This window comes from Orcinus orca, chromosome X (genome assembly GCF_937001465.1).
Source record: "Orcinus orca chromosome X, mOrcOrc1.1, whole genome shotgun sequence".
NCBI lineage: Eukaryota > Metazoa > Chordata > Mammalia > Artiodactyla > Delphinidae > Orcinus > Orcinus orca.
The window spans coordinates 17,306,591-17,326,391 of NC_064580.1; the positions used below are offsets into that span (position 1 = coordinate 17,306,591).

At 47.1% G+C, this 19,801-nt stretch overlaps 2 protein-coding genes across 5 annotated transcripts in view; both read right to left on the minus strand.

Annotated features, from left to right (window-relative positions):
* MAP7D2 (MAP7 domain containing 2) overlaps nucleotides 1-19,801 on the minus strand; it is a 107,994-nt gene that overhangs the window by 45,304 nt on the left and 42,889 nt on the right. For all 4 annotated transcript variants that reach the window (XM_012537880.3, XM_049704728.1, XM_012537881.3 and 1 more), the window contains exons 2-4: nucleotides 10,305-10,382; nucleotides 9,024-9,187; nucleotides 1,929-2,040 (exon numbers count right to left, since the gene is read on the minus strand). In XM_012537880.3, coding sequence (XP_012393334.3) covers nucleotides 1,929-2,040; nucleotides 9,024-9,187; nucleotides 10,305-10,382 — 354 coding nt within the window. The remainder of the gene's footprint in view (nucleotides 1-1,928; nucleotides 2,041-9,023; nucleotides 9,188-10,304; nucleotides 10,383-19,801) is intronic.
* EIF1AX (eukaryotic translation initiation factor 1A X-linked) overlaps nucleotides 9,127-19,801 on the minus strand; it is an 84,968-nt gene continuing 74,293 nt past the window's right edge. The window contains exons 7-8 of the transcript XR_007474814.1: nucleotides 10,305-10,382; nucleotides 9,127-9,187 (exon numbers count right to left, since the gene is read on the minus strand). The gene's annotated coding sequence lies outside the window, so the exon portion shown is untranslated. The remainder of the gene's footprint in view (nucleotides 9,188-10,304; nucleotides 10,383-19,801) is intronic.

The window sequence follows — 19,801 nt, forward strand, 5'->3', positions numbered from 1 at the left end:
CATCACAGATTGTTCTTCATTAATTTTGATTAAAATATGCTTTTATCTTGATTACTGAGATTTCTGCCACTCCCTTAAACTAAGTGCTCCAGTCGAGTACCACACTCACCTCACCCTGTCCCAGGGCCCTGGGTACGATTCCCAAGGTGTCATTATCAACTCTACCCGCCCCTCTCTGTTGGGGGAAGGCCAGTGCCCATATGACAGTGAACGCGGCCCAGGCGGCAAAGTCTCTGCTACTCAGCAACACCAATAAAAATTATTCTTTGTCAAAGAAATGCTGGAGACCAAGGGTATTTATTCCTAATGCTATAATTTGACCCTCTGGGTGGCTGGGAAATATTGTATCCCTTTTACATCTTGTTTTTTCTTTACCAGTCAAAGATGGGTTGAATTTCTAAAGTCACTATTAAATGGGAACAAGGTTTTGCTAGTTCTATTCTTGACCTAGACCCTAAGAATTTCCCAGGCCTGTATACGAAACAGAGAGCCTATTAGAGAGAGGAAATCAAGAACAAAGCCAATTTATCTCCTTGTTTGGATTCACAGTGTTAGTACTGGTAAACTCAAACACCTCTCCAGGAATCCATCACATTAATACCCAGAACTCCGTGTAATTATAGGTTCTGGTAACCAGAAGTGATTGAAATACCCTACTACTTAATGCCTAAAAACCAATGATACATGAGAGCGTTGAAGATCTAAATGCACAGAAGTCAAATACTGACAAGATTTTCAAGGCAGGAGTTAGTGAGCTAAAGATGAAATGTCTCCAGGGTACTAGGATGTAAGGCATGCACGCTCCACGATGACGAACAAAGAAATATGGGCATGTCATTCACTTTCTAGAAAAAAGTTCTAAGGGGTCAGACTAAGAAATCAATTGTAAAAGTGCTTGAGACAGACACAGTGATGGAGGAGGGTGACCGGGACAGTCATCACAAAATGCCATGGCACAGTGATGCTCGGATATACCGTTGGTGGACTCAGCAGCGGCGGCAGTGGTCCCTGGGTCCGGAGGGAGGGTGCTGGCTGCTAAACCTAGAGGAGGGGGTGGGGTATTTCCTGATTCACCTACACAGCAAAAAAAAAAAAATCAGAGCAAAGACAGGTAAAAGAAAAAAGTCCCAATTTCTGGTTGATTCTAGTTTCTATTAGGAAATTAGAAAAAGTAACTGAGATGGGTTGTTGACGTCTCAAAAAAAAAAAAAAAAGAAAAGAAAAGTATATTCACTGACAAAAGGTTAAAAGCACAATACAGCAAAGTCAAGAAACTGTACCACTCATGCAGACCCATTTGCTCTCAGAAAGAGCTGGTATACAGCTCCTGCATAACAGAATGGCAGACACAGAAAAGCCACTAAAAAGAGGGCAAAACCACCCAGGGACTAGTAACAATCCATACATTAAACATTTGAAAATTTAAAGATGAGTATGAACTGGATAATGAAATAAATCAGTCACCTTAAAACAAAACTGAAAGAGCAACAAAAATAAATAATGTGGAGGGAAGAACCCCAGCTCCTTTTAGGGGGGTTACTGCTGCTCAGCCTTTCCCCGTCATGCTGCAGCCATGACTGAGCCTACTGTCATTGACCTTCCCTGAAATTAGGTTACCTCTGGGCTTGCTAGGTGGATCCTGTTAACCAGGCTCTACATTCATTTTCTTTGTTTTTCTTTTGTTTTACCACAAAGCCCAGTTACTGTATCAACTGCTGTTTGTGAGCAAGAAGAATGAACAGATCCCCTTCGCAAGAAATGCATACACAGGAAGCTTGGCAGCTTTAAACATCACATCCGAAAAAGGTACCTGCAGATCGCTACAAAGCATCCCCCAGATCCTGCGGGTGTCAGTCTGCCCGTGATCTCCCTCCTGCCCCAAGATCTCCCCACCGGGCCCTGCGATGCAGGGACAGCCCTTCACTCACCATCGCGTCCTCCGGGCCCTGCGGCCAGTGATGCTCCCCACGAGCACTTCTTCTTCAGCTCCAGCTGCTGTGTGCGCTCCAGGGACCTGCGCATCATCGCCTCCAGCCGCTCCTGCCCGGTTCACGCAAGAGAGAGCAAGATTAACCACCCAGCCCCGCGGCACTGCTGCACCTCCGCGCGGGGTGGGGGTGGGGAGGTGAGTCACCAGACGGGTCTCTCTGCTCAGCATCCAAAACCCAGGCACTTGTGCTCTCCCCACCACGCCAGCGCCTTCTTAGTGGGCGGAGAGTAAACAAGGCGGCTAGCGCTGGCTCCCAGCCCCAGCACCTCTTCCCTCTCAGGGGAGAGGCTGCTGCCGCAGCCAGGCCTTGATTTGTTTAAGAATAATGCCAGACAAGCATTAACTCCTTGAGGCCTGTCCCATCCAGTAGAACTGGAATTGTGCTCTAGAACCAACTGCATCCTCTCTTGTTGACAAGCATCAAGGACTATGATTTGAGTAAACCGAAATATAATTTGAATTTTAATAGCCTTAAGCATAACTCTTTGGGGGGATACACCATGACTTTGAAGTCCATTTTGCAAAGTCCCATTTTCCTCTTAGAACGTCTTAAAGGGGAATTAATTGTTTTCTACATTATAACACTTTTCTGCTACGTAGTATCTGGGGATAATACTGCATATTTCAAAATTCAAGAGAGAAAAGTAGAGAAACTTCTGTCCACAAAATCAAGCATCTATGCATTCTCAGAGCTAGACGCGGGGGGGCGGGGGGAGGGAGGAAGAACTAAACAGTTTTTAGCCAGAAGAGAAAAACCACCAGGCTTCTCTCCTAACAGAGCATTTATCAAAAGCACTCCCCTGTATTCACGAAATTGTTCTTTTCATAAAGTTGGGCCTGACGGCTGGCAAGTCTTTCCCTGGCACTGCAATGACACTGCAAATACCAAATCCGCTCCCTGCCTCCACTGGAGAAGGCCCACAGGGTAAGCGGTTACACAGACACCTTTTCACCCACATAAAACCCCACCCTGAGGTGCTGCAGGAACTGGGCTAATCCTAGCCCAACTTCAAAACAAAAAGATGCTATTTTCTCATGGCTTAAATAAACAAACAAGCAAAATTAATTTAGGGCAGCACCAACTGAGTGACCGTGACTTAAGGATCGGGGAAAGGCTCCTTTATTTCACTCACTAGAAACACAAAAAGGTCACTTAGGAGGTGCCTGGATCTATCCCTTTTGTCCACACCAGAGGGATGAGATGAGCATTCTCCACATCTCAGCCTCCTCTGCATAATTTTTCCTCCGAATAGCGCTTTGCTAAAAGACAGCTTCTCCAGGGACCTGTGAGCAGAAAGGGGATTTCTTTCCTCCTGTAAGTCTCAGGTTTGCATTTGCTATTAACTGCGCTCTAGTTTTTGGCTGAGACTCTACAATCATGAGTGTGCACGTCCTGGCAGAATCCTGTTCTCAAGACCCTGGCCCATTAAATCCTGACAGCCAGCCCCAGCGGTTTGTCTGAGAAAAGATGAGGGCTTGGAGGAACTAGAACTTCTTGACTATTTGAGGACTGAAGTCTGATCACTCAAGACTGGGGCTCGATAGTATTCCTTTATACGGATTTAACATCAATTATTTAACCAATGATCTGATTTTTTTATATCTTCATTGGAGTATAATTGCTTTACAATGTTGTATTAGCTTCTGCTGTACAACAAACTGAATCAGCTATACATATACATATATCCCCATATCCCCTCCCTCCCACCAATGACCTAATTTAAGTGTTGAAATCTTTCACCTCAGAGTGAATTTAGTATTGAGTGGGTTATGGGAGATTGCCTACATGTCAGAAAGACCTCACAAGACAGTCCTTGGGCTTCCCTGGTGGCGCAGTGGTTAAGAATCCGCCTGCCAATGCAGGGGACATGGGTTCGAGCCCTGGTCCGGGAAGATCCCACATGCCACAGAGCAACTAAGCCTGTGCGCCACAACTACTGAGCCTGTGCTCTAGAGCCCGCGGGCCACAACTACTGAGCCCGCGTGTCACAGCTACTGAAGCCTGTGTGCCTAGAGCCCGTGCTCTGCATGCAACAAGAGAAGCCACTGCAATGAGAAGCCCACGCACCACAATGAAGAGTAGCCCCGGCTCGCCGCAACTAGAGAAAGCCCGCTCACAGCAACGAAGACCCAATGCAGCCAAAAATAAATAAATAAAAAATAAATTTATTAAAAAAAAAAAGTCCTTCATCTACTAGGAGACAATGAGAACAAAGAACACCAAGACTCACAGCCAACCGAATCACTGAATAGCTATCTAGGGGCATAGTTTTAAGGGAATGTTCATCCAAAGCCAGACCTACTCCTGAGCCTTTTGGTTACCTTTAGAAAAAATACCTCTGTCATCTACCCCTAACCCACTGAGCTGCTCCAAATTCTACCATTAGAGATTTATTCCTTTGAACTGTACGTAGACTTACGAAAATGATGCTATCCCTGAGAGAAGACACAGTCACTCTGTGTCACCCACTTTTGGAGAGATGATTAAAAATAGGTGGTAAGCAAGCTCTACGGTAAGGGAACTTATAAAACCCAAGCTGTCAGAATGGGATGTTTCAAACATGTCAAAACCAAAACTGGTTCACTTCACTCTTATTAGAGGTTAGTCCCATATAGTCCCGTATTACCTAGCATGTGTGTGTATCTTTCTGTTCCTTCATGTGATGGAATGCAAAGAATCCTAGTTTGGAATCAGCAGATGTGAATTCAAATCCCACTTCTGCCTGCTACTTAGTCCCATGACCCTGAGTTAATCGTTTAATGTCATCCTTGGGCATCGGTTCCCCTGTCTATAAAATGGGTATGATATTACCTATATTACAGATCATTCTAGTCGACAAGATAACAACTAGCATAGTAAGTCCTTAACCAGTGCTAACTGAATCTAGGTTTGAAGAGGAGGATTGCTAACATGGCAGTTTAGAGCACTAGTTCTCAAATGGGAGTGAGTCTGCATCAGAATCACCTGGAGGGTTTGTTAAATCACCAGTTGCTGAGCCCCGCCCCCAAAGTTTCTGAGTCAGCGGGTCTGAGGTGAACGTGCTGACAATGCATTCCTGGTAAGTTCCCAGGAGATGCGGGCGCTGCTGGTGCTGGGATGGTGCTGAGAACCACTGGTTAGAGGAAAGGCTGAGCGTGAGAGAGCGTGTGCGAGAAAGTTCAATCACATCAGAAGAACGGTGTTAATAAATATCACAGCTGCATACTGCATACTGCAATTCCTGCCAAGTTCTGGCTCTCCTGAGGATCATGTGATGATCAACAGAGGAGGGGGAAAGGGCAACGCAGATTATTGTCCCTAGAATATCCTCTACTGGGTGGGGCTTAGTGGAAGGAAGGAATGAGGGCAACTCACCCTTGACCCCTTGAGCTCTGGCCCTAGACCTGCCTGGATGAACTTAGAGGAGATCCACGACCAAGGGGATGCACTGAGCTGGCCGAGCAGTATGAAGGGCCTCCAGCAGGGCTTGGCCTGGCCACTGTTACCCAGACAACTGTCTCAGGCAGGAGTGGAGGGCTGACTGTGCCTTTCCCACTGCCCTTACTACATGTGTTCTGGGGATGACAGCATGGGGACAAGCCCCCAAATGGTCCTAAGCAGGGCTCCGTGGAGGGCCCTTCTCCCTGCAAACAGACGTCCACATCTGGCCAGAAAGCCACGTAATCACCATGCCCCATGCCAGCCAATGCCCTCCGAGAGCAGTCAGCTCTCGGCTTAGTGAAGTTTTCGCTTAGTTGAGTTCAGAAAGTTCTCATTTTTACACCCAGCCTGGTGGGTTTTGTTAGGTATCAAGTAAGAAGAATATGAGAAGTTGTGATGTGTTCAAGTAACTTACAGAGATGAAGGTGCTCTTTGAAAGAGGTCTTTCCTGGTCTTCTGTTTCGCGTGAGGAACATGGAGGTGGCTTCACCAAATACCATTTTCCAGGGCCCCTAGTCACGAAGCTATACTTCCCTGAGTGGAGAAGGGGTGAGCGCATTGTGCTGTCAGCCTTAACCCAGGCAGATGACAAAAGCTTGTTCCAGAAGCTTGATTCTTGGGAGCTGTGTGGCACGTGAAGATTGGAAGAACCCACCTGTAGGAGAAGGCGGGCCTCCAGCGAGAATGAGCTCAAGGTCAGAGTGTCAAGTGGACACTGGACTCCTCCTTCTCAAGGACAGGCCTGACCAGCTTCCAGCCCTCGACACCTCTGGGAGCTAGGACAGCTGTGATGCCCACTTCTGTGTTGGTGGAGAGGAGGCCTCCAGGCCGAGTCTGGGGCTCACCCACACAGATGTGGGGCGTTACCAAGAGCGACATCATGGAAACAGTCCTAGGCACATGGAGCCAGGGCAGGGCTGGTGGGGGGTTGAGGGGTCAACACGCCTCTTATGAGCTCCTAATATCAGACCCACAGAGGCAGGAGTTTGTGGGCAATGCAAACACTTTCCAACAAGCTACAGAAGCAAAATGGAACGAACCATCTTCCTGCGGAGGCTTCTCCCTGGTTGACAGAGACAGGCCCTGACAGAAAGGACTTAAATCTGGCACTGAGAAGAGGATGGAGAGTCTCCACAGCCATGTGCCAAGCAGGCAGCAGCCCTCCCAAAGATCTCCAGCGAACCACGGGGGCAAATGCAAAGGCTTTCCTTTGGAAAGGGCTCCCGCAGCAGAGACCTATCTGTCCTCTCCAAAGATCACCCATGAGAATGCCAATCGGACCTCTGCACTAGCAGAGCACTGATGATGAGGTGACTAACAGGCCAGCCTGCATGGCGAGAGTCCCTAAGCTCCACCTGGGTCTCCGGGGGCTCAGAGGGCAGGAGCAGGTGGTGGAGGGAGCCCACTGCTTCCTCCGGTTGCTCTACACCCATGGGAGGCCCAGCTCTCAGCCCTGCCCTGCCGTGTGTGGGGAGAAGAGGGGCGCAAGCTCGATCTGTGTTTGTGCTGACCACGGGCAGGCAGCCTGCCCCACTCCCCACCATCACCACACCAGGGGTGAAAGGGAGCACACAAAGCAAACAGGAAATTGTCCGAAGCACAGCCACTAACGAGTCAGCTGCATCAGGACCAATCACCTGGCATGACATCCCCTCATCTGTCACACGGGTCCCTCAAAGGTGGACCCGTGTGACACTGTCAGGTGTGGCAGAGGCTCAGGAAGCGTCTCCCGTGACTTCACAGCACCCCTTCCTGGAAAAGGCAGTGACACACATTCCCTGCAATCAGCAATCCTGCAGGAGGTCAGGAGTGGAAATGGAGAGAGCAGGGAGAAAAGAGAGAAGCTGTGAGTCAAGGAAGGGAGGATGGGAAGTTAAGGGGCAAGTCCAGCACTCACGACAAATACCCAGGCTGAGAAAGGAGAGATCCGCCCCGTCACTGAAACAGCCCCAACGCACTGTGGCTTTTCTCTTGGTCTCTACACTCTGTGCCATAATCTTTCCTGGGTAGCTCTCTCTTGACCTTGCTTCAGCCGGGGTCAGCTGAAGACACTGAAGGGAAGCTAACATTTCTGAGCGACTACTCTGTGCTAGGTGCTTTGCTGGCACTTTCAGAAGTCACCTCTTTTAACTCCTATGACCACCTCTGTTTTGGGCTGAGGAGACCGAGCTAGAGGGGTCTGAGACTTGGCCCTGGCTGCCAGCTGCTTAGTAGGAGGGCTAGGATTTGCACCAGGAGCTGACAAAGGCAGACAGTGATCGGGCTGCGAGAGCAACAGCGACTGTGGCTAAGACCCTGGCTCAGGCCTCCATTCACTAAGAGGAACAAAGAAGCCGCCACTTAAGCCTGTGCTCTGTGGGCAAAGATGGGTCTAATTCTGTGTATGTGAGCATTTTTGTGTTTTTTTTTCAATTAAAAAAAGACAAAAGGGTAAAGACAGTGATAACAATTCATAGATTTAAAAAATACTGAATTTATACCAACATCTCTGTATCTTATAGTGTTGGCGATTAACAAACCTCTATATTGTTCATACTAAATGATGAGTCACAGTTTGTTATACAGCAGAAACTAACACAACATTGTAAAGCAATTATACTCCAATAAAGATGTTAAAAAAATAAAATTTAAAAATTTAGTAAGATTTTAAAAAAGAAAAAAAAATCTAAAAAAGAATGAATATATGTATATGTATAACTGAATCACTTTGTTGTATACCTGAAACTAACACAGCATTGTAAATCAACTGTACTCCAATTTAAAAAAAGAATTAAAAAATATACAGTTAAAGGGGCTTCCCTGGTGGCGCAGTGGTTGGGAGTCCGCCTGCCGATGCAGGGGACACAGGTTCGTGCCCCGGTCCGGGAGGATCCCACATGCCGCGGAGCAGCTGGGCCCGTGGGCCATGGCCGCTGAGCCTGCGCGTCCGTAGCCTGTGCTCCGCAATGGGAGAGGCCACAGCAGTGGGAGGCCCATGTACCGCAAAAAAAAAAAAAAAAAAAAAATTAGAAAATTAAAAAAAATTAAACAAATCCTTCATTCAAGGGTAATTCATTCAAATATCATTCCCATCTATTATTACTTACAATAAATATTTACCTTTTTGCTTACTAATCATGTATTAAAATTTGTAATACATTTATGCTTTTACAAGTGGTAAAAAAATAAAAATAAATGACGAGTCACTATACTTTATGAATAAAAAATGATCATCACCTGATACAAGGCTATGATTACACCCTTAAAATACACTTGTTAAGAAAATCTGTACCCCAAATATGCTTTCTAAATATATTTTCAGAGTTTAGTAATAAAGGACTCTGTCGGGATAATTACATTCCATTTCTTTTTTAAAAGATAACTGGAGAGAAAGGATGATTAAAGCAAGAATATGCATTAAAATATAAACAGACTAGCATGTCTGTATCGGAAGGTAGACTATTTGATTTTCCAGCAGTGAATACAAGGTCATGTTATCCTCCACCCTCACAGCCCGTCCTCCAGCCTCGTGTCTGTCCCGGAAGCACAGACTCCCCAGCTAAGTTGAATGGATCTGTCTCTTTGTTCCTGTTCTAGCGTGAACTGCGGAGCCGGCTGGGGCCCAGCCCTCACCTCCTCCTCCCGGAGCTTCTGCTTCCTCTTCTCCTCCACGGCGGCCCTCTTCTGCGCCTCTCGCTGCCGCTGCTCTTCCAGCTTCCGCCACCTCTCCTCAATTTGCTTTTCGTACTGGAGCTTGGCTCTCTTCTGTTTCTCCAGGATCTGCTGCTCCCGGGCAGCTGGGGGAAGGAAGGCAGAAGAGAGGTGTCATTACCAGAGCACTCCACACCATTTGGATTAATACCAAAAACGCAGAAGAGTGACCCCCCAAAAAAGAGCCCGGTGGGATCGTAGGCTGAAGTGACTGAGATGAAGCGTTCTGGCGCCTCCGCCACTAGCTGGGTGACCCTGGACATATTAACCACATCATCTCTCTGCCTCAGTTTCCTCCTCTGTGAAGTGGAGAGGTCGCATGTGCAACATCACAGTGTTGTGGAGACCGAATGAGACAATGCACGGAAAGTGGCCACTCACTGCCCCTGCACGTGGGAGCTCTGCCTGTCATTGCCATCAAGTCAGACTCATCCCAATGGCTAGGCCACACGCAGGATTGAGAAATGAGAGCTATCAGGGTATCTTCACTCGAGACACGTTAGCTGTACACACACCACGCACCAGACGCTGAGCTGGGTGAGGGTAAACAGAAGACGATGAACAGGATCGGCCGGCCTCCTTCCTGAGACATTTACTAAGGGCCTTAACTCCACCTGGCCAGGCAGGCAAGGGTTCCCTGGAGGATGCAATGTCTGGGCCGACCAGCAGGAGGCACTCAAGGAGTAGGATTTGAAAGCTCCTCATCTGTCTCAGTGCCCTGGGGAAGCCACTCCACCTTCCTCGCGGCACCCTGTGGGGAACAGGTTGGACGAATCTGTCCATAGCCTGCAAGAGGTATGACAGCCTTTCTCAGTGGGTTCCCTGTCCTAATACAGAAATGGCCTTCGGTGCCGATTTCCTCCATTTCCCCGAGCATGGCCCTTCTAGCTGCCCTGGGAAGAGGCCGCCTGAGCGGGCGGGGGCGGTGACTGTCTCATTCTCCAGCATCCTACCCACAGCTCTAGCGCAGTGCCAGTAACAGAGGTTCAACGCATGCTCAGGGAGTAAATCAACTGTCCTGAGAATTATATAACAACTGTGAACGGGCAAGTGGCAGTGCGGGTTTGCTCCCAGTTTTCCACGTTCACCTAGCAACTGTCCCAGTTCTCTTCCCATTCAGTCACAAATTTCTAAGGGTCTTGAGAAAAGACATCATCACATCTCCACTCCCTTAGACCTAAACAGCCAAAGTGCACAACTTACCAAGACATTTTTCTCTTTCTTCTCGTCTTTCTTTAGCTAGTCGTTGTCTCTCATCAGATTTTAAAAATCCATCCATGCCTACAAGAGAGAAAACACGATGAAAGACTTCACTCTCCCCGTCCGCTGAGTGCCAGGGACCCCCTTGGCCTGCACCCTGGGTCTGGCCGCACGCACACATCATCCAACAGCAGTGCTCCGTACCACACACACGGCCCGATCCTGAGAGCCGAGGGGCAGTGGCTCCCCCACCAAGCTGGGCTGGTAGTGGCCCAATGCCAACCCCAGAGAACCAACCCTCTCCCTAGTCCTCCGTCCCCAGGCCTGGCCTCACAGGGGTCAGAAGGTGCAATAAGTGACAGGTCTGGCAACGTGCAGAGAGCCCACTGGGCCTCCCCCCGTCCGGCTCGCAGGGGAAGGCAGAAGCACAAAAGTAGACACGATTATTACACAGACAGTGAACATCTGACTTTCTGGAAGGAGCCAACTGCTGAGGGACATGGATGAGCTCCTCGGGTGAACACTGAGAAAATACAACACTCAAGTTTGATTTCGTTTCCGCTAAGTTTGCTCCCATATCAATCTTAGCATTTTAGAATCACAAAGAAGGAATATAATGTACTCCTGTTTACAGTAAGTCCCCTACATACGAACGAGTTCTGTTCCGAGAGCACGTTCGTAAGTCCAATTTGTTCATAAATCCAACAAAGTTAGCCTAGGTACCCAACTAACACAATCGGCTATATAGTACCATACTGTAACAGGTTTATAATACTTTTCACACAAATAATACATAAAAAACAAACACAAGAAGTAAAGAAAACATTTTTAATCTTACAGTACAGTACCTTGAAAAGTACAGTAGTACAGTACAACAGCTGGCACACAGGGGCTGGCATCGAGTGAAGACGCAGGAAGAGTTACTGACTGGAGGAGGGAGAGGAGGTGGGAGGTGGTAGAGCTGAAGGATCACCAGTAATAGGAGACGGAGGGCCAGCTGCAATTTCACTCACGCCTGACGCTGATGGAACGCACGTTCACAACTTTGAAAGTTCGTAACTTGAACGTTCGTATGTAGGGGACTTACTGTACTTGTTACTTAAATATCCACAACAAATAAAATGGAACAAATGGCAATTCCCCCCAACTCCGGGAAACATCCCAGGAGCTCCGCATCTCCACCCATCTTCTACAGGACCCTAAAGTGCTTTCTGAATCAAAGATTAAATGACCTTCATGGCAGTTTTAGGATTAAAAATAATTTATTGCACTTGGTCACAACTGGTCATTCATGAGTATTACTTATATAATGGTCAAGGACCGCATTCTGGAGACATCGGCTTTAGTGTTACTACAACTGGATTCACCTTCCCAGTGCCTGGGCCCTCCTCCGCGGTAGTGTCACAGCTGACTTCATAGTGTGCCTCGCTGCCACAGTGAGCTGTGCCCTTGTTAGGGATGTTCCTGCCACTGCCCAGGAGAGGGACCTGGAGGCTTGGACCGCAGTGCAGGCAGCAGGAATGCAGATGAGGATGCACGTGATAAACAATGGCTTGTCACGATTCCCCACGAGCATCTAATTTTGCAGCCTGGATGATGCAGCAGGTATACTAAAGCTCAAGAGAGAAGTCCCGGAAAATAAACCTGACTACAAGTGCCACTCCCCATGTTTGTTTTTAGTCAACTCTTTTTTGTTTAAACTGAAGTATAGTTAATTTACAATGTTGTGTTAGTTTCAGGTGTACAGCAAAGTGATTCAGTTTTTTATATATATATATATATTCTGTTCCATATTCTTTTCCATTATAGTTATTACAAGATACTGAATATAGTTCCCTGTGATATACAGTAGGTCCTTGTTGTTTATCTATTTTATGTATAGTAGTGTGTATCTGTTAATCCCAAACTCCTAATTTATCCCTCCCTCCATCACTTTTGGTTATCATAAGTTTGTTTTCTATGTCTGTGAGTCTATTTCTGTTTTGTAAATAAGTTCATTTGGGTTTTGTCAACTCGTTAATCATTACAATGCTACCGACGACATGAACAGCATCAAGAATTTAAAGGCCCAATTTCTCAACTCATCAATGCTGGCCTCCCCAATCTGACCCCTTTTCCCCACATCCCTTGCACCTTTTTATTTTTTAAAGATAGTAAGGAAGACTTTATTCAAGGGGGCTACTACAATGAGGGTTTTTTTTAACATCTTTATTGGGGTATAATTGCTTTACAATGGTGTGTTAGTTTCTGCTTTATAACAACGTGAATCAGTTATACATATACATATGTTCCCATATCTCTTCCCTCTTGCGTCTCCCTCCCTCCCACCCTCCCTATCCCACCCCTCCAGGCAGTCACAAAGCACAGAGCTGATCTCCCTGCCTCGCACCTTTTTAAACCCCACTCACCTTCAAGACCCCACGGTTTCTGGCTGGCGGAACCCTAAGTTCATTCTGCTTGGCTGCAGAGCGCTCTCAGTCTCCCTGCAGGGAGGGAAGGGCTCCCGAACCAAGGGCGGGTGTGCATCTCTGGGTCGCCCGCTCGGGCCACACCCCACCCCCACAGGCCTCAAGGTGCACACACAAAGCCCAAAGGCAGCCACATGGGCAGCGGAAGGGGAGCAGGGAGACAAAACCAGGTTTCTCTTCAATGATCCTCTAAACATTTTCAAGCTCTAGTCTCTACCTTAAGCGTTTGATTTATAAGGATTTGTTCTGTGTGAAAAGCTACAAAGAGAAGCCTAGGCCACCTGGACAGATGCTGACATCAGTACCCACATCAACTCCTCGGCTCAAGCATGACCTGTCACCCTCTAGATCTAAGATACTGCCTGAGAACCACCGAAAGTGTTGTTCAAACAGAAGAAAGAAAGAAAAACTGAGGGAAAAGGGCCAAGCACATTTGAAACTGGCCATGTTGCCTTGAGGCTTTACTAACAGAAGGCTGTTTGTTCCAGGGACATGCATGATTTTAGGCTGCCCCCTTGTGGGCACTTGTAAGAGTCATACCTTCAAATCATTTCCTTTCCAGAAAATCTTCATTATCAGGCTCCTTAGTCATCACCTGCTTCGTCATAACGGGAGGCTACAATCTACGAACCAAGTCCATTGCTTGAATTTACTCGGCCCCATCACCCCATGATGACGGAGATACTATTATGATCCTCATCTTATAGGTATAGAAAGGGAGGCACAGAGGTTAACTTGTTCAAGGCCACACCATCAGAAAGTGGAGACGCCAGATTCCAACCTAGAACCTGACTCCAGGACCCACACACACTCTTAATTACTGCTTTCCCATGCGGCTCTCTGGCAAAGGAGGAAACTAACAGCTCCACCTTAGCACCCATGAATGAAACCTTCATGGCTTTCTGAGACCCAGTATTGTACGCCGGGAACAAGTCCCATCCTTGTCCCAGGAATGTGCATGCAAATTTGGAGAGAAGTGCAAGTCCAACTCATTAGAGAAGTACCAAGTAGGCACTACTGTGAGCCAGGCACTGGCCAGCTGGGCACAGATGTGCTAATTATTTGCTTCCCCTTCAAACTGATGGTTTGGAAATGTTTGGGCGCTGGGTAGGGAAAGGGGGTAGCCAGATGGCCCTGGGGGCAACAGGGCCAAGCCATTCTTTTTTAGCCCCACTGAGTGGGGTGGAGTGACCCAAACAGCCCAAGGTGGGTAACCTGGAGTCTATGCCGTCATATGGCAGCCACAAGCCATGTGTGTCTGTTTAAATTTAAGATAATCAAAATTAAATGCAATGAACAGTTCAGTTCCTCCATCACACTGGGCCCATTTCAAGCACTCACTAGCCACATGAGGCTGATGGCTACCGTACTGAACAGTACTGGACCAGGAGCCTCCAGGCTCACTCTTGTGATTCTCACCCTTCACACGTAACTGCTCTGGGACACAGATGAATAAGGAAACTCTCAGAGTCCAAACAGGGTTGAGTTTTGCTGGGTGAGTAAGGCTGGGGTAAGGCCTCCTTCCCCCACACAGCATCTGCCTCTCCTGATTAAAAGAGAACTATCAAGCAATCATTTCCAGAACATCCATTTGAAGAGAAGCCAAATAATTAACTTACATCTCCAACTTCCACCTTGTGATCCCTGATGACCCTCCAGGGACCCCTGCCAAGAGGCCCCGGGCTTATCCCGAAGGAAGAAAGGGTAGAGCACAAACCAGACATTCCCTATGTGTTAGAGGGCGTGGACCTGACCTGTTATTACCACTACAACAACGCAGCCAGAGAAATCAAGGTAGACTATGATTAACAGACCCAGGGCAACTGACCTTAATACACAAATGCTAACAATACCAGGAGACCGCCTCTAAAGACATGGTAGAGTCAAGAGTTAATGCTGAATTCGACTCACAAGGCAGTCTTCTTTCTGTATGGCCCGAAATCCTAGCGTTGTACCCAGTCGTCCTTTGTCCCTTGTACCTTGTATTACATGTGCACATGTATTGTCTCTCTGTTATTAAACCAGAGATCCATTTTATCCTTGAACCCCATGAGAACAGATGGAGAAGAGATCAGTGCTTGCCAGGGGTTAGGGAAGAGGGGCAGAAGGGAAGTGGTGGCTACAAAAGGGCATCACGAAGGGGCCTTGCAGTGACGACTGTGCCGGCGTCTGCAACCCTAGCTGTGAGAGTGGACTACAGTGCTGCACGTTAGTACCACTGGGGGAAACTGGGTAGAGGGTACACGGGGTCTCTCTGCAATGACCTCAAAGTAGAAAGTTTAATGTTTAAAACTCTGGCCCAAGTGTAAAGCCCTGGGAGGGACCCAAAGACAAAGGGGGAACAGGGGACATGTTCCCAGAGGTGTCCTACCTACCAGAAGCACAAGGGGAACCCATGTCAGAGCCACCCCTGGCCCAGTCTTGATGTAGTAATGCTTCCCAGGGCAACAGCGCTCAGGTAGTGAGCACCCCGGAAACGGAGGCCTTTTCCTGGGCAATTCACCCCTACAGGAAATGAGAATCAAACAGGATACTGAGCAGCCAAACAACTATTTTATGTGAACAGAACAGCATAAAATTTCATACTTCACTGAACTGCTCTGGCTTGGAGTAACTTCCCGTTATCCTTGGGCTGTGGCAACACATTTTTTAAAAACTAATTTAAAAATGAATTTTATTAGCCTGGGGTACTCTCCCACTAGAATATTAATGAGCTGATATTAGTCAATTATTCATGGTATGTAATAACCATTATCGAAATACAAGGTTTTTAGGGGAAGCCAGCTGTTTTCAACTTTTAAAAATTGATTGCATTAAATGAATTTTAAAGTAACGTCCCCAATCACAACTCACATCCATGCAACTGCAACGTCCAGACAAAAGAAAGGGAACCGGGAATGAAGAGCTCATCAAATAGGAAGTCCAATGCCTGCCAGCCCCCTCCTCTGGGGTGCCTGTCCTTCTATGGGCCAGCAGGCAGGGATGCATTCACACCTCCACGGTGACTCGTTTGTGCTGTGATGATCTGTCTAAGGGCATGGAGACCACTGCTTCTCAACTGTGGCTACACAATGCAATCACCTGGGGAGCTTTAACAATTACAGGTGCCTGTGCCTCCCTCCCAGAGACTGGCCTTGTCGTCTCAGGTGTGGCCAGGGTGCTGGTGCTCTGAAAGCTCCCGTGTGATGCTCATGTGCAGCAGCAGGACTGAGAACGCCCCTAGCCTGATGCTCCTCCCACTGGAACGTGGGTCAGAACCACCCAGAAGGCTTGTGAACCCAGACTGCTGGACGGCACCCCCAGAGTGTTTCATGGAGCGGGCCTGGGGCCGGCCAGAGAATGTTGTCCAGGGCCCACACCTTGAGAGCCGCTGTTCTAGACTATGCTGATTCTGCAGGGCAAGGCCCTGCCTCTGGCTCCTCTCTGGATATCCAGAGCTCTGCTAAGTGTTGGCTCAAAGAGTGGGCCCCAAAACATGTCTGCAGAAGGAAAGATCGGCCACCTGCCTGCACCCCACACACACACAGCATTTGCCATGGTTGTTACTGCTCCACATGCTACTATCTGAGCCTGTTCATCTGCTCCTTGCCCTCGAATCCTCAGCACCTTGCACAGGGTATTCAAATGTTTGCTGAATGAATGGCCATGAATATTACGTCCCATTGATGGAAACCTCCCCATTTGTGGAGCATTTAACCATGTATCAGAAGTGTCCTTAAAAACAAGGAGGACTTCCCTGGTGGCGCAGTGGTTAAGAACCCACCTGCCAATGCAGGGGACACGGGTTCGACTCCTGGTCCAGGAAGATCCCACATGCGGCAGAGTAACTAAGCCCGTGAGCCACAACTACTGAGCCTGTGCTCTAGAGCCCGCGAGCCACAACTACTGAGCCCACGAGCCACAACTACTGAGCCCGCGTGCCTAGAGCCCATGCTCTGCAACAAGAGAAGCCACCGCAATGAGAAGCCCGCACAACGCAACAAAGAGTAGCCCCTGCTCGCCGCAACTAGGGAAAGCCTGCACGCAGGATTGAAGACCCAATGCAGCCAAAAAATAAATAAATAATAAATAAATTCATTTTTAAAAAAACAAGGAATATTTTAAAACATCTTTGCAGACATTATCTTGCTGAATCTGTGCAGGAAATTCAAAGGTAAAGAAAGGAAGGCAGCTCCCCACACGCCCCGCCCCCACTGAAGCTGAAGTGAATCTTTCCTTTAAATTCCATCACTGCTCTGGGGTCCTTCCCTCTCTAGTTCATGGTCCTCAAGCACAGGAAGCTCCACCCTTATAGGCCCTCTCTCATGGCCCCCCTTTCCAGTCCAATTAGGATATTAGCCTCTCGACAGCAGGGCCCATGAATGTCCCATTTCTTCTTGTAGCCCTCAAAGAGCCTAGCACATGGAAAAGAAGAAGTAAAACTGTCACTGTTTGCAGATGACGCGATACTATACATAGAGAATCCTAAAGATGCCACCAGAAAACTACTAGAGCTAATCAATGAATTTGGTAAAGTTGCAGGATACAAAATTAATGCACAGAAATCTCTTGCATTCCTATACACTAACGATGAAAAATCTGAAAGCGAAATTATGGAAACACTCCCATTTACCACTGCAACAAAAAGAAGAAAATACCTAGGAATAAACCTACCTAGGGAGACAAAAGACCTGTATGCAGAAAACTATAAGACACTGATGAAAGAAATTAAAGATGACACAAACAGATGGAGAGATATACCATGTTCCTGGACTGGAAGAATCAACATTGTGAAAATGACTGTACTACCCAAAGCAATCTACAGATTCAATGCAATCCCTATCAAATTACCAATGGCATTTTTAAAAAATTAATTTATTTATTTATGGCTGTGTTGGGTCTTCGTTTCTGTGCGAGGGCTTTCTCTAGTTGCAGCAAGCGGGGGCCACTCTTCATCGTGGTGCGCAGGCCTCTCACTATCGCAGCCTCTCTTGTTGCGGAGCACAGGCTCCAGACATGCAGGCTCAGTAATTGTGGCTCACGGGCCTAGTTGCTCCGCGGCATGTGGGATCCTCCCAGACCAGGGCCTGAACCCGTGTCCCCTGCATTGGCAGGCAGACTCTCAACCACTGCGCCACCAGGGAAGCCCACCAATGGCATTTTTTACAGAACTAGAACAAATCATCTTAAATTTTGTATGGAGACACAAAAGACCCCGAATAGTCAAAGCAGTCTTGAGGGAAAGAAACGGAGCTGGAGGAATCAGACTCCCTGACTTCAGACTATACTACAAAGCTACAGTAAGCAAGACAATATGGTACTGGCACAAAAACAGGAACACATGGGCTTCCCTGGTGGCGCAGTGGTTGGGAGTCCGCCTGCCGATGCAGGGGACGCGGGTTCGTGCCTTGGTCCGGGAGGATCCCACGTGCCGCGGAGCGGCTGGGCCCGTGGGCCGTGGCAGCTGAGCCTGCGCGTCCGGGGCCTGTTGCTCCGCAGCGGGAGAGGCCGCGGCGGTGAGAGGCCCACGTACCGCAAAAAAAAAAAAAAAAAACAAAAAAAACAGGAACACAGATCAATGGAACAAGATAGAAAGCCCAGAGATAAACCCACGCACCTATGGTCAACTAATCTATGACAAAAGAGGCAAAGATATGCAATGGAGAAAAGACAGTCTCTTCAATAGTGGTGCTGGGAAAACTGGACAGCTACATGTAAAAGAATGAAATTAGAACACTCCCTAACACCATACACGAAACTAAACTCAAAATGGATTAGAGACCTAAATGTAAGACCGGACACTATAAAAGTCTTAGAGGAAAACATAGGAAGAACACTCTTTGACATAAATCACAGCAAGATCTTTTTTGATCCACCTCCTAGAGTAATGGAAATAAAAACAAAAATAAACAAATGGGACCTAATGAAACGTCAAAGCTTTTGCACAGCCAAGGAAACCATAAACAAGACGAAAAGACAACCCTCAGAATGGGATAAAACATTTGCAAACGAATCAATGGACAAAGGATTAATGTCCAAAATATATAAACAGCTCATGCAGCTCAATGTTAAAGAAACAAACAACCCAATCCAAAAATGGGCAGAAGACCTAAACAGACATTTCTCCAGAGAAGACATACATATGGCCAAGAAGCACATGAAAGGCTGCTCAACATCACTAATTATTAGAGAAATGCAAATCAAAACTACAATGAGGTATCACCTCACACCAGTTAGAATGGGCATCATCAGAAAATCTACAAACAACAAATGCTGGAGAGGGTGTGGAGAAAAGGGAACCCTCTTGCACTGTTGGTGGGAATGTAAATTGATAGAGCCACTATGGAGAACAGTATGGAGGTTCCTTAAAAAAGTAAAAATAGAATTACCATATGATCCAGCAATCCCACTACTGAGTATATACCCAGAGAAAGCCATAATTTAAAAAGACACATGCACCCCAATGTTCATTGCAGCAATATTTACAATAGCCAGGTCATGGAAGCAACCTAAATGCCCATGGACAGACGAATGGACAAAGAAGATGTGGTACATATATACAATGGAATATTACTCAGCCATAAAAAGGAACGAAATTGAGTCATTTGTTGAGACGTGGATGGATGTAGAGACTGTCATACAGAGTGAAGTAAGTCAGAAAGAAGAAAACAAATATCGTATATTAACGCATGTATGTGGAACCTAGAAAAATGGTACAGATGAACCGGTTTGCAGGGCAGAAGTTGAGACACAGATGTAGAGAACAAACGTATGGACACTAAGGGGGGAAAACTGCGGTGGGGTGGGGATGGTGGTGTGCTGAATTGGGCGATTGGGATTGACATGTATACACTGATGTGTATAAAATTGATGACTAATAAGAACCTGCAGTATAAACAAACAAACAAACAAAAAACAACTAATACTAAACTTTCTTTGGGTTATTTGTATGGAAATACGTTAATATAAATGTTTCAGACACTACATGAAATTTCTAAAAATCTTATGTGTTCTGGTATAATGTTATAAGTCATAATTCTAGTTATTACTTTA